The sequence below is a fragment of the Amia ocellicauda genome, chromosome 9 (assembly GCF_036373705.1).
Source record: "Amia ocellicauda isolate fAmiCal2 chromosome 9, fAmiCal2.hap1, whole genome shotgun sequence".
In the NCBI taxonomy this organism is placed as follows: Eukaryota; Metazoa; Chordata; class Actinopteri; order Amiiformes; family Amiidae; genus Amia; species Amia ocellicauda.
The window spans coordinates 28,778,788-28,791,612 of NC_089858.1; the positions used below are offsets into that span (position 1 = coordinate 28,778,788).

The following is a 12,825-nucleotide window of genomic DNA, read 5'->3' on the forward strand; positions in this document are numbered from 1 at the left end:
CAAATTAAAATAAATTAAAATAGTTTCTTATAAATGTTCCTTGTGGTGGATTATTTACCTTCTTCTTAACTTTGAATTTTGAAATACTGATTTTTGCAAACTAAGGCAAATAACATCCAGCATTTCTGAAAAAGTGATTTCTAAGTGAATCATTATTGCTGCATTTTTAATGCAAGATTATCCTAACAAAATTATAAATTAATTTCTGTGCATCTACTGATGGGAAGATATGAATTAGCCATATTGTTATATCAAAGTGTCACTATTTTCTTACAGTTAACTTAAATAAGAATACTACACTCATTACACTGACTTCAGCCAGCTGGATGCTGTAGAGATATCAGGCAACTTATTCAGGTTGCAGAGAGGGTATATAAAGGGAAAAGAGAATTGTGAAGCAAGAGTTTACTGATGGAGGAAATGGTCTGCTTTGAATAAGAGCAGGATCTGTGGATATCCTATGAGAGCCTGGATTACAACTGTGACTGAAGAGTACCTGCATCTACTGCCCATGTTTATTTCCCATACTGGTTAAGTGTACTTTCTTGAATGTTCAAAGTACTGTAAAAGAAGTACAGTTACTAGCCACTGTACTGTAAGGACTTTTGAGAGTCTCCATGTCTGGCTTGTTAAGGGGCCCTTGTAGACAATCCTCAAAAAGTACTCCGTCAGATCCATAGTGTCCTGCAAAAGAATATGGACATCTCTAAGACCCTCTCCTTTAAAATATGGATTTTAAACCCAAGTTCAGTCATTATATTGGGGTATTCTATTTCTCAGTTTTTCTTTGAAGTTTATGTAAGAGACGTGTTATTGCTTTAATGCATCTGTACAGTTTACTTATAATCGCCGAAGTAAAAGCAATACTTGCAGGATAGTTTTCAAGCTTTTTACTTCAGTGTTGTAATTTCACCTTCATATAATGTGAAATAAACTCCATCCAATTTTCCCAATTTACATAAATCATAGCAATTCAAAATATAATACATTTTACAACTTCCAATTTACACAGGCAAGTACAGTAAGTGAGGTCATATATCCTGGATAGTAAAAGCTAAGTTCTGTCAAGATGTAGGGTCACAGTCAAGGGCTACAGGAAAGGGAGCAAGGAGGAAAACAATCAAAAACGCAAGAAGCATAATAAAACTCTGTGAAGTGCTATCTAACGGGGATTAAAAGGACTAATATTATAAGTACTGTCTGAAAAGATGTGTCTTGAGTAAGCGCCTGAAGGAGGTCAAGGACTCTGCAGTTTTGACTTCGGTGGGCAGGTTGTTCCACCTTTTAGGGGTCAGGGATGAGAAGGAGTGGCTCTGGAGGAAGGAGAGTGGAGAGGAGGTAGAGTTAGTCGTCTGGCACTGGAAGACCGCAGTGGTTTGGAGGGGATGTATGGGGAGACAAGGGTCTGAAGGTAACTTGGTGCAGTGTGGTTAAGACAGCGGTAGGTGAGGGTCAATGTCTTGAACTGAATGCGTGCCAGTATCGGGAGCCAGTGGAGGGAGCGGAGCAGTGGAGTAGCGTGTGTGAATCGTGGCAGAGAGACACCAGACGAGCCGCAGAGTTCTGGATGAGCTGGAGCGGCGGGTAGTAGCTGCAGGCAGGCCGGCCAGAAGGGAGTTGCAGTAGTCCAGGTGGGAGAGGACCAGTGACTGGACAAGCAGCTGAGTCGAGTAGTTGGTGAGGAAGGGACGGATCCGGCGTATGTTGCTCAGGAAGAATCTACAGGTGCGTGTCAGTGTGGTGATGTGCTGGGTGTAGGAGAGCGCAGGATCGAGGGTGGCTCCTAGATTTTTAGCGGAAGAGGGAGAGAGTGTGGTGGATTCCAAGGGGATCGAGATGGAGAGATCAGCAGAAGGTGAGGAAGAGTGGGGGAAAAAGAGGAGATCCAATTTGGAGAGGTTGAGCTTGAGGTGGTGTGAGTGCGTCCAGGCGGAGATAGCAGACAAGCAGGAAGAGATACGAGAGGGGATGAGAGGGTCAGAAGAGGGAAAAGACAGAAAGATCTGGGCATCATCAGCATAGAAGTGGTAGAAGAAACCATGGGATGCGATGAGGGGGCCCAGGGAGTGAGTGTAGAGAGAGAACAGGAGGGGCCCCAGGACGGAGCCTTGGGGAACGAATGTGAGGAGAGGTTGGGGGGTGGATGAGGAGCCTCGCCATGTCACTTGGTAGGTCCGGTCTCTGAGGTCGGAGGAGAACCAGGTGAGAGCAGTCCCAGAGATTCCAAGGTCAGTGAGGCAGGAGAGGAGGATGGAGTGATCGACAGTATCAAATGCTGCGGAGAGATCAAGGAGGATGAGGACTGAGGAGAGGGAGGCTGCCCGAGCACAGCTGAGGGAGTCAGTGACTGCCAAGAGAACAGTCTCAGTGGAGTGAGCTGTGTGAACTAACATATATATATATATATATATATATATATATATATATATATATATATATATAGTTTTTTTACTTACAATTCATTTAGAATATGTTGAGGTTTAGAGCAGATCTAGAAAAAAATGCATTGTATGTGCTGATCTTATTGAGGTCTGGAACAGGTAGGCACAAGCCTTTACCCCAAGCCTATGAATAAATTAATTGATTCAGTGATTGTGTTAATTGGTCATGAGTACCATTTGTTCCAGGTATTTAGCAATTGATGATTAAGAGAGATCTACACCGGGATCAGGATGCCTACACCTGTTCTACAAGATAAAACACGGTATGTAGTTACAATATGCATACTCCACTATGTGGCAGTACCCTTCTTACACTTTTCTTGGAATGATTGCCAATTAATTTATGAATGAAGATTACTAGTCTTTATGGGACTAAGTTTTAATATGTGTAGTTTTCTGTAGGCTGAATCTATGCTCATCAAACTCTGAAATATAGAATTAATAAATATCTATAGACTAGTTATATAAAATCAAGGTGCACTACTAGTGCATGATTTATAAGTTAAATACGTATGATTTTAAATATTAAATAAAACTCCCCTGGTACTAACAATTCAAGCACAAATCCATTAAACTTTAAAATGATTAATTCTATAAGATTTTTACATGAACTGACGTGATTGTTTTGTTTACAGTTTGATTAATTTAAATTCCTAAAATCACAGTTAGGTTACACTGTGTGCACTCTCATGCTTTCTATTTAAAAGGAATTATTGGCTATTTACTAGATAATTATCACCTCATCAATCTCACCTTGTGTCTGCCAGGAGCTAGATAATTGAGTGACTGGTATGTGAATGTGGCTCTGTGACTTGCTCTCATTGCAATTGACTGACCTATGCAGAGTCACGTTCTGGGATCTCCACTGGGACACCTGTCTGAGACGTTAGATTAACCCGAAATGGGCCTCCCATCCATCCAGTCCACAGGGACCTCATCTGCGTTTAACCAAGAACCACACCTACTGGCCAGGGAAAGCAGACCGCTGGAAGATTGAGAGTAAAGCAGTTTCCTGAATCTGAGTAACAACCAAGCTGTGGTCCTCCAGTGTTCCCACCGCTCACTGAGTTCAGGAGATTCATACAGTCACTTCCCTTGTTGCCCCAACCAACCCTAGTGGACCTCAAGTCCCTGGACCCACAGCCACGTATGTGGAGCTGTGCACTGGACTCTGCCTCAAAATTATAATGCAATTCAGACTGAAACCATAGACCAGATATTCTATTCAGAGTTGGTTTATTTCTATTCAAACAAACAATGATTCTACATACTGACAAGGTGGATTAAATTTAACATGATCAATCCCATATAATAGAATAATATACCTGAAGCTTTGCATATTATTGTTTCAGAACCTACTCTTAAATATAATCCTTGAAAAGAACAAGTTAATAAATTACCCTTTTCAATGTGGTAGAGAATTATTTTCTATACATATTCTATGTGTCTAAAATGCAGTGTTTAGAAAAGCTAATGTATTCTCCTTTCGGCACATACTACACACAATAATCTACTTTATTGTCAATGGGCCTAAGTTTATTAGCCAAAACAACCCCAAACTTTTCTTTGAGAACTTTGTCCACCTCTTCCCCAGGGATGGTGGACATCTGGAAGAGATCAACCCCATCCTGGTAGTTAAAGGTGACCTCACTGTACGTCCAGCCAACGAGGCCTCTGAACCCTGTGGGCGTCTGCAGGGAGCAGATGGACTTGTTGGTGAACAGGGATTCTGGAGACGTCTGGAGGTATTGGCTTGTTGGTACAAAGTGATCAATGCCACGTGGTGTCAGAGTGAAACAATAGATTTTCCTGTCTAGATGTATGTCTATCAGAGGGGAACTGGCCAGCTTCTTATTCGGAATATGGTGCTTTCTTCCAGTTTTCTCCACGGCCCAGACGCCATTATCCTCTACAAGCCGGAAAACAGCAGGAAGTTGAGGTTGATCTTTCCCAGAAATTAGCTCCAGAGGTTCCCATATTTGGTTGGACATCCCAAAACTCACATCTGCTATGTATGACATTCCATCGATTACAACTTGGAGTATTAGGTGGCTCTCATATTTGCCATAATCTTTAGTGTGGTTGTCATACACTCTTGACCCCATTATTGTGAACTTGTATCCCATCTCCTTCAACACCCAGGAGAAGAGCAGGTTGTTCTCAAAGCACCAGCCCCCACGACTGCTTCTCACTATCTTGTTGTAGATGATGTCCAGGTCCATGCTGATGGTCTCCCCACACTGAATGCTCAGGTTTTCAAACGGGATGGACTGGATGTGATGCCTGTGGATGCTGTTGAGCGTCTCCAGGTCTGGCTTGTCGAAGGGACCCTTGTAGCCAATCCTGTCAAAGTACGCCTTCAGGTTCATCATGCCCTGGAGAACATAAGGACACTACATTGTATTAATAAAACACACAGAAGTCAAAGTACTTTATGTCAAGGCTCCTCAAGGCTGATTCCTGGTGGTCCAGTCAAACAGGTTTTATAGTTTTCGCTAAGGGGTGAATTAATGCTGGTATCACGAGCGTGGCGTGATGGGCTCCTTTTTAATTTACTTTTTGTTTTTTGTTTTCACTTATTTCTTTAATTATCACTGGTTGTCTTTTTTATACTGAAGTTATTGTTTCTCTTATTTTTCTTTGTGTGTTTTTACTATGATTCTCTTGAATTGTTTGATTAATTGGTGATTGGGTTAATTATTGCTTCTTTGCCAAGTGCATGCCACCAACTTGCATTCTCACCTGGACTCGCCTGTGTTCCCTCTACCAATTATCTCCACCTGCGCCCCTGACTCTCTGCCTGGCAATTGAAGCTGGGGGTTCCTTTTATTCAGGAGCAGACATACACAGAGTGAGGCACTGGATGGACTGCAGTGGTGCTCTTCCAGAAACTTAGCAAAAGATGCTGTGCAGTTCAAGACGGCAAAACAAGGCAAAAAGCTTCCTAGATTGAGCATTATAACTAATAAAGAAGAAACCTGGAACCAGGGATGGTGAACAAGGAACCAAGTGGACCGGCTGCTAGAGTCGACGGCGAAGCTAAGTACCACAAGTTTCTATTATATGGGGATTAGTTTTAAGAGACCTATGAACTGGATGTAAAAAGACTTCGAGGTTTCGAACTTTTTAAAAATATATTTTCCCTGTTGTATTGTTCCCTGCCAAAGCACAGTCTTCATGCCCCATCTTACCTGTCCTATGGTGGTGTCTTGGGGTCCCGTCAAGCCTGCCCAGGGAGAGAGATTTGTTAGGCGAGAGAGGACCTTGTTATACACAAAGAGGTGGCATGGTCGTGTAGCATGTCGCCCCCTATCACTCACTAGGAGGTGACACTTGTAAGCCAATTTCTTAGTTCAGTTAACCAGTGAAGTTTGGATGAAATGATGACCAGAAAGGAGCCTGAGGTACTAGATTTGCATAATGGGATTATATACAAATTAGTTGGAACCAATGACATAGGAAAAGGTAGGGCAGAGGTTCTGCAAGACAAATTTTAAAGAGTTAGGAAAGAAACTAAAGAGCAGAACCTCCATGGTAGTTTTCTCTGAAATACTTCCGGTACCACGTGCCAGGCCAGGGAGACAGGCGGAGATTAGAAAGTTTAACACGTGGTTGAAATCTTGGTGTAGGGAAGAGGGTTTAAATTTATGGAGCATTGGTCTGTCTTCTGGGATAGATGGGACTTGTGCAAATCATTTAAACTAGGGACCAGGGGAGCAGGGAGCTCTGACAATGGAAGATGTTCCACCAAGGAAAGAAAACCAAGGGAAACTGCTAGTAGAAAAGTCCTGAAATTTGTTTGTACCTCAATGCCAGGAGTATAAGGAACAAGATGTTAGACCTAGAAGCCACAGTGCTGGCGGGTGACTATGATGATGTAGGAGTGACGGAAACATGGCTTACAGAAAATGATGGGGATGAATACAAGTTGAAAGGATACACACACTTTAGGAGAGATAGGCAAAATCGAAGAGCTGGTTGGGTAGCATTATATGTCAGAAATGACATTGAGGCAGAAGAACTCAAATTAGATCCTAGTAACGAAACAGAATCTTTGTGTGTTAAACTTGTGAATAAAGTATCTGGAGGATTAGTGGTAGAGGGTGTTACAGACCACCCAACTCAGATTTGTCAGGGAAGCAACCAGAGAGAGAGCATGCATTGACTTTTCAAATGAGTCAGAGGGACACTAGTCAGAGAACCAATGGCAAACTTTGAGGTATACTTTAGAAAAACAAGGACCAAGTCTAAAACGATGGTCTACAATTTTAGAAAAGAGACAGCACTTAGAAGAGTTAGACTGGAGCACACTGGATACAGATTGGAAGCTGTAGGCATTCAGGGTAATGTAAGTAGATGGATTATGAACTGGTTGATGTACAGGAAACGGAGGGTGTCGATTAGAGGAGTTGCTTCTAACTGGAGTGAGGTTGTTAGTGGAGTTCCACAGGGATCAGTACTAGGACCTTTGCATTTTCTAGTCTATATTAATGATCTGGACTCTGGGATAGTTATTACTTATTCCAGGTCTGAAGGGAAAGTCCTACTGAGAGACTGAGGGAACTGAACCTTCTCACCCTGGAACAGAGGAGACTACGTGGGGACTTGATTCAAGTCTTCAAAATCATGAAAGGCATCAACCACATCAAACCAGAGCAGCTTTTCCAGATCAGCAAGGACACACGCACCCGGGGACACAAATGGAAATTGGACTTCAAGGCATTCAAGACAGAAAACAGGAGACACTTCTTCACACAGAGAGGCATCACAATCTGGAACAAACTCCCCAGCGATGTGGTTGAAGCTGAAACTTTGGGAACATTTAAAAATAGACTGGATAGGATCCTTGGATCACTTAGTTATTAATGGACACCAGACTAGCATGATGGGTCGAATGGCCTCCTCTCGTTTGTAAACTTTCTTATGTAGTTACATTAGCTCAAAAAACTGCCACCTAGTGGTATTGGTTTTGAGGAACTAGGACCTCAGTGATTACCCAAATTCCCCAGCTGTAATTGGTTCATTGTATCTCCAAGCTCTCAGCACACAAACCACAGACACTGAGTTAAATTCAAACAGACCAATTTCATGAAATATCTCCCCCTCTCCTTGGTATTTTTGGACCATAGGATTCCCCAGGGAGCAATTGGACCAAGAGGGCTAAGCTGATTACCTAATTGTATTGTAGTGATCTAGGACTGGGGGATAAATGGGACTGCATTGTCTGTCTGTGTTAGGGGCGTGGGGCAGTTTGTGTTATGCTTGTTACAGTTAGCAGGGAAATGTTAGGTTAGGGGTTAGCCCCACGGGAGAACATGGAGGTGTCTCCAAATAAATACATTTGGGTCTCCAAAGTAACAAAAACATATACATTTACATCTCTGAACAAAACAAAGTGGACAAAAAAAATGTTTTCACTTTGGTGCCTTCCTATCTTCCTGGATTTCCACTCCTAGGGTTTTCCACTCCCATTTTGTTCCACTCCAAACTTTCTGTTTATATAGGTTTTAGACAAATATTCTAATCTTACCCCCTCCATACTTCTGATTGGTCGGGTTTGAGGTAATATAATTGGTAATATAATTTAAATTTAAAATCACACAACCCTTCCAATTCTGCTACCTTGCTTCCTGCAGGAGGTGTATTTTAGATGTGATGGCTTTGAAGAATGTGAAAATGGTACAAAAATACCTAGAGTTTCTTACTCTGGATTTCCAAGTTTTTATTCTATCATTGACATTTTTAAGTTCATGATCTTCTACATGGTATCAAACCAGCCAGGTGTTATTTTATGGTAATGTTCAATTTGAAATTTGCCAGTCAGAAGTATCTTATGTTTTTTTTTTGTTTTTTTTTTTAATGTAATGGGCCAATTTCTGTTCAATTTCTCAATTGTGAAGGTAAATAAATCTCTCTCTCTCTGGATTGTGGGTAGTGGGAGGGGCTTGAGTGGTGGTGAGTGCAGAAGAGAAGCTCTTGCAAACTTACTTTTTACTATTTATTGTATTTTTCTATATCTTTGATTGGGGTTTTTCTATATGTGCACTGACTTTTGGTCAGCTTGGGCCTCTTTATGGGGTCTCAAACCACAGAGTTTGGGTCTTTAATGTGTAGGCATGGGTTTAAATACATTACTGATAGTGCAGTGTCTGTTGAGCATTGTTTGCTTGCTGTGGGGGCGGAGATTGGGGCTGTACACATTAAATCAGCTGCTAGGATGAACAAAGCGATTGTTTTTTCTCAGTCGGGAGCGTAATATAAGGAACTGGCGACCGGTAGCATTGTTGTGCTCGGACTTCAAGATCTTTTCTAGAGCTCTAACAAACCACCTAAACACTCATATGGAGACTCTAATTCACACAAACCAGACATACTGTGTTCCTGGATGCTGCATTTTTGATAATTTGTTCTTAATTTGAGATGTTCTCACTGTTGCTGGTCTTTTTAATATAAATGTGGGTCTGTTTTCCCTAGACCAGGAAAAAGTCTTTGATAGAGTTGACCATAGTTATCTTTTCAAAACCATGCATTCATTTGGTTTTGGGGAAGGTTTTATTTCCACATTTGGGAAGGCCTCCTTTGCTGCAGTAAATTGGGGCAAATGTAACACTCTTTTAACAAGTTGTTGGCAGGATACCGGTCCTCCACTGCTCCGATAGCAGATACAGTGGGTACGCACCGGGTTTAGGGCTCTGGGAGTGTCGCCTCAGCTCTTTTTCAGGGGGTGGGTTTTGGTCGCTAACAACCTGGTTGCTGGTGCTGTGGCACAGGTTGGTGGTGTTGGGTCCACCTCAGGGACTTCTGCAGGCTATACAGAAATGTATTGTTGACTTTTTCTGGGGTGGGTTTCACTGGCTGAAGCCAGCAATTTTAAATTTACCAACAAATGAGGGGGGGCAGGGCTTGATTAATCTAGTCAGCAGGGTGGTGGCCTTTCGGTTGCAGACCGCACAGAAACTGCTTTATTCCTTGGAGAACTTAAGCTGAAGATTCTATGCTTTTTCCATACTTCGCACGGCAGGGGTTGCTGTTTGATTGCCATTTGTTCTTGCTGGACAGTACTAGATCAGACAGTTTCACTTTGCCATCGTTTTATGCTAGAGTGCTCCATGTTTGGGGCTTCTTCACTCAGTATCAGATGGCAGATACAATAACCCATTTTTGATTGTTGGAAGAACCATTAGGTTTTAATCCATTGTTTCCCTGCAAGACTATTACCTTCAATGGCCTAGCTTCTATTTTTACAAGGGCAGGGATCACCAAGCTTGCGGTTTCAGTGGAGGTTGGGGGAGGAGGTAGCGGTGCAGCGAGGCGATCGCTCAGCCCATGTTATTCAGAGGGTTCTGGAGGAGTTCAGAGCCTCTTTTTCTCCCCAGCTCTTACTTTCTCTGAACCTTTTTTTGACTAACTGTCGGGTGCCGGTGGAACAGACAGTGTTCCCTTCCTTGTCAGTAACTCCCTCTGTTTGTGAGGGCAGAGAGGATGGAAGGAAGCTGTTTTTTTCAGAATTTAAGTAATGTGAGCTTTCACACTTTGCATAAGAGACCGCTGTATAGTGTGTGTGTCAAGGCTTATGGTTTTAAACAGCTTTCCGACTCGGTTGACACCAAGTGGAGAACTCACCTGTCTGTCTCCGAGTCTGTGTCCCCTGTGTGGAGAGTGTTGTACAAGCCACCTCTCCCAAAACGCTCGGGGGATTTGCAATGGAGGATCTTGCATGGGGCTGTTGCTACCAATTTGTTTGTTAATAAGCCTGATGCAGCGACAGTGGAGCGCTGCCCTTTCTGTCTGGAGAGGGACACAGTATTTCATGCCTTTGCTGACTGCCTCAGGATTATCCTTTGTTCGATCCTTTAGGATGCCTTTTTCTTGCTTTGGGTGTTGTGTTTACTAAAGAGGTTTTTATTTTTGGGGTTCAGTATTCTGCAAAGCAGAGAGCCTTATGTTCCTTGGCGAATTTTATCATTGGTCAGGCCAAGCTTGCCATTGTGAAGGCTCATGCAGCGGGTAATGCTGGGGAGGGTGGGGGAATGTGCTAGGTATCCTGAAGGTGCTGGTGGTCAGCAGGCTCAACATTGTGTTTTTTACGTTGATTACTGATTTGGAGAGTTTTAAATCAAAGTGGTGTATAAATCATGCTCTGTGTGACGTTGATGCTGATGGGGAACTGGTAATTTTTATGTATCTAATTTATAGGTGTTTGTTAATTTTAATGTAGGACTTGTTTATTTTACAAAAAAACAAACAGAGAACAAAAAACAGGGAAAATATACATGTATATGTAAAGATATACTTGTTAAACACAGGTTTTTAGGACTGGTATGGAGTATGTTTTCTGCTTGTTAGAATAAAGGGCTTAAACAGTCAGTCACTCTCTCTCTCTCTTATGGAAGAGCATTAGGGTCACTTAAGAGAGAGAAAAAAATATATATTTTGAGAAAAAAATTCAAAACTTTTGAAATTTAAAGGCAAAATAAACATTTGAGAAAAAAAGTTGGAAGTTCAGGTTCAAACAGCATCGATAGGGGACTGGGTAAAACCCGAAACGCCGGAACAATGGAAAGATTTACAAAGATGTCTAAAACACAAAAATACTTATTCTGGGCTTTCAGAAACGTGTGTTTTAATTGCAAATATTGTATTAAATAATGTAAATATATTATTATAATAATGTATACACATTTTCTACAATTTGTTAAACTGAACAGGATTTGTAAAAATAATAGTGGTATTAAGGTGCAATAGTGCTACAACAGTTTCATGCTGGGGAGCCATTTGTCGGACTGGAAAGAGACAACCAAATAAATGTCCCCAATGCCACAAGTTTGTCTTAGATTGGGTTGTTAGCTTTCCAAGGGTTGCTTTCTAATATTGAAAAGACAACTCCCCAAAATCATCATAGTCCTTTTTAAGGTACAGTAGTTTTTTGCTGGGGAGTTATTTTTGGAACTGGAAACATACACCCAAAATAGTTTACAATATTTGTCCATTCGAGCGATTAATAAGGCTTATTAGCATTCCGAGGCATACTTTTCAGTAATTTAGACATCAATAATTCCCTTTTATACCTACATTTCAGTTCAATACAGCTCTACACAGTCTTTTTAACTTCACGATAACCTTCTCCTCATCTAGAACCCATTTCGGGTTTTACCCAGTCCCCTTATAACACCATATCGATGCTGTTGTGTTTGAACCTGAACTTTCAACTTTTTTTCTCAAAAGTTTATTTCGCATTTAAATCTCAAAACTTTTGACTTTTTTCCCCAAAAGTTTTGATTTTTTTTCTCAAAATATATATATTTTTTCTCTCTCTTAAGTGGCCCTAATGCTCTTCCGTACTCTCTCGAAATCTGACAAAATAAGGTTTTATTTATATCCTGTATCTTAAATAAAGTGGGTAGTAGCTAGTAATGTTCTCGTACTACAATTACATTTCCCACTGAGGGGAATTATGTATTGCCTTCCTTTCAGGTATTCTTTGGTTTCTCAAAATACATACATGTCATCCAACATAATTCCAATGTAATCAAACATGTGATGCATGATTTACCATCAATTTACATGACTGAATCATAGACTCATAACATTTCACTGTTATTCATATTTTATTCACTCATGAGAGGCCATTTATTTTTGTGTCCCCAAAGTGTTGCAAAATTATGAGGCTTTCCAATAGAAAGTATTTATTGTATTTCATGAATTGGTAACTATTGAAGTCCCAAAATGTGACCCAAAATTACTACACAATCTGATTGGAATAGATTTATTCAAGTTAAACCTTCTTCCAGCTGAACAGAGCTTTGTTTAAACCTTACAAATAAAAAAGGAAAAGGAAAATTATTTAAAGTGTACCAATGTATTTGTCCAATTTAAGCAGATGTACATTAAAAGTAAAACATTGATTTAAAAAATGCTTAAGATACACTTACCAAATTAAATATTTTTCTTTCTGTTTGTTTCTATGCTGAATGGCTGGTGAAATGAAATGATCAAGGTGCAAGAAATAATTTAAACATTAACAGCTTCAAAGGTTCAAAGATCACTAAAAAATCAATGTCCTAACCATAAACCTTTTTGAAAAATCAGGATAGCTTTCATATTCCAAAGTAAAATAGTTTCTTATAAATGTTCCTTGTGGTGGATTATTTACCTTCTTCTTAACTTTGAATTTTGAAAAAATGACCTCTAAGTGAATCATTGCTGTTGCTTTTTTTTAATGCAAGATTATCCTAACAATTATAAATTAATTTCTACTGATGGGAAGATATGAATTAGCCATATTGTTATATCGAAGTGTCACTATTTTCTTACAGTTAACTTAAATAACAATACTACACTCATTACACTGACTTCAGCCAGCTGGATGCTGTAGAGATATCAG

The 12,825-nt window shown here is 40.6% G+C and overlaps 1 protein-coding gene across 2 annotated transcripts; it reads right to left on the reverse strand.

The window, feature by feature from the left end:
- Window positions 1–3,660: 3,660 nt before the first annotated feature.
- On the reverse strand, window positions 3,661–12,438 carry LOC136759140 (arylamine N-acetyltransferase, pineal gland isozyme NAT-3). 2 transcript variants are annotated; one of them, XM_066714002.1, is made up of 3 exons: window positions 12,374–12,430; window positions 5,633–5,667; window positions 3,661–4,816 (listed from the first exon to the last, which is right to left on the reverse strand). In XM_066714002.1, the coding sequence occupies exon 3, from the start codon at window positions 4,811–4,813 to the stop codon at window positions 3,938–3,940; it is 876 nt and encodes a 291-aa protein (XP_066570099.1). In that variant the 5' UTR covers window positions 4,814–4,816; window positions 5,633–5,667; window positions 12,374–12,430; the 3' UTR covers window positions 3,661–3,937. The 2 variants fall into 2 exon arrangements, with proteins under 2 accessions (XP_066570099.1, XP_066570098.1); XM_066714001.1 differs by lacking the exon at window positions 5,633–5,667 and having other exon boundaries at window positions 12,374–12,438.
- Between the last annotated feature and the right edge of the window lie 387 nt (window positions 12,439–12,825).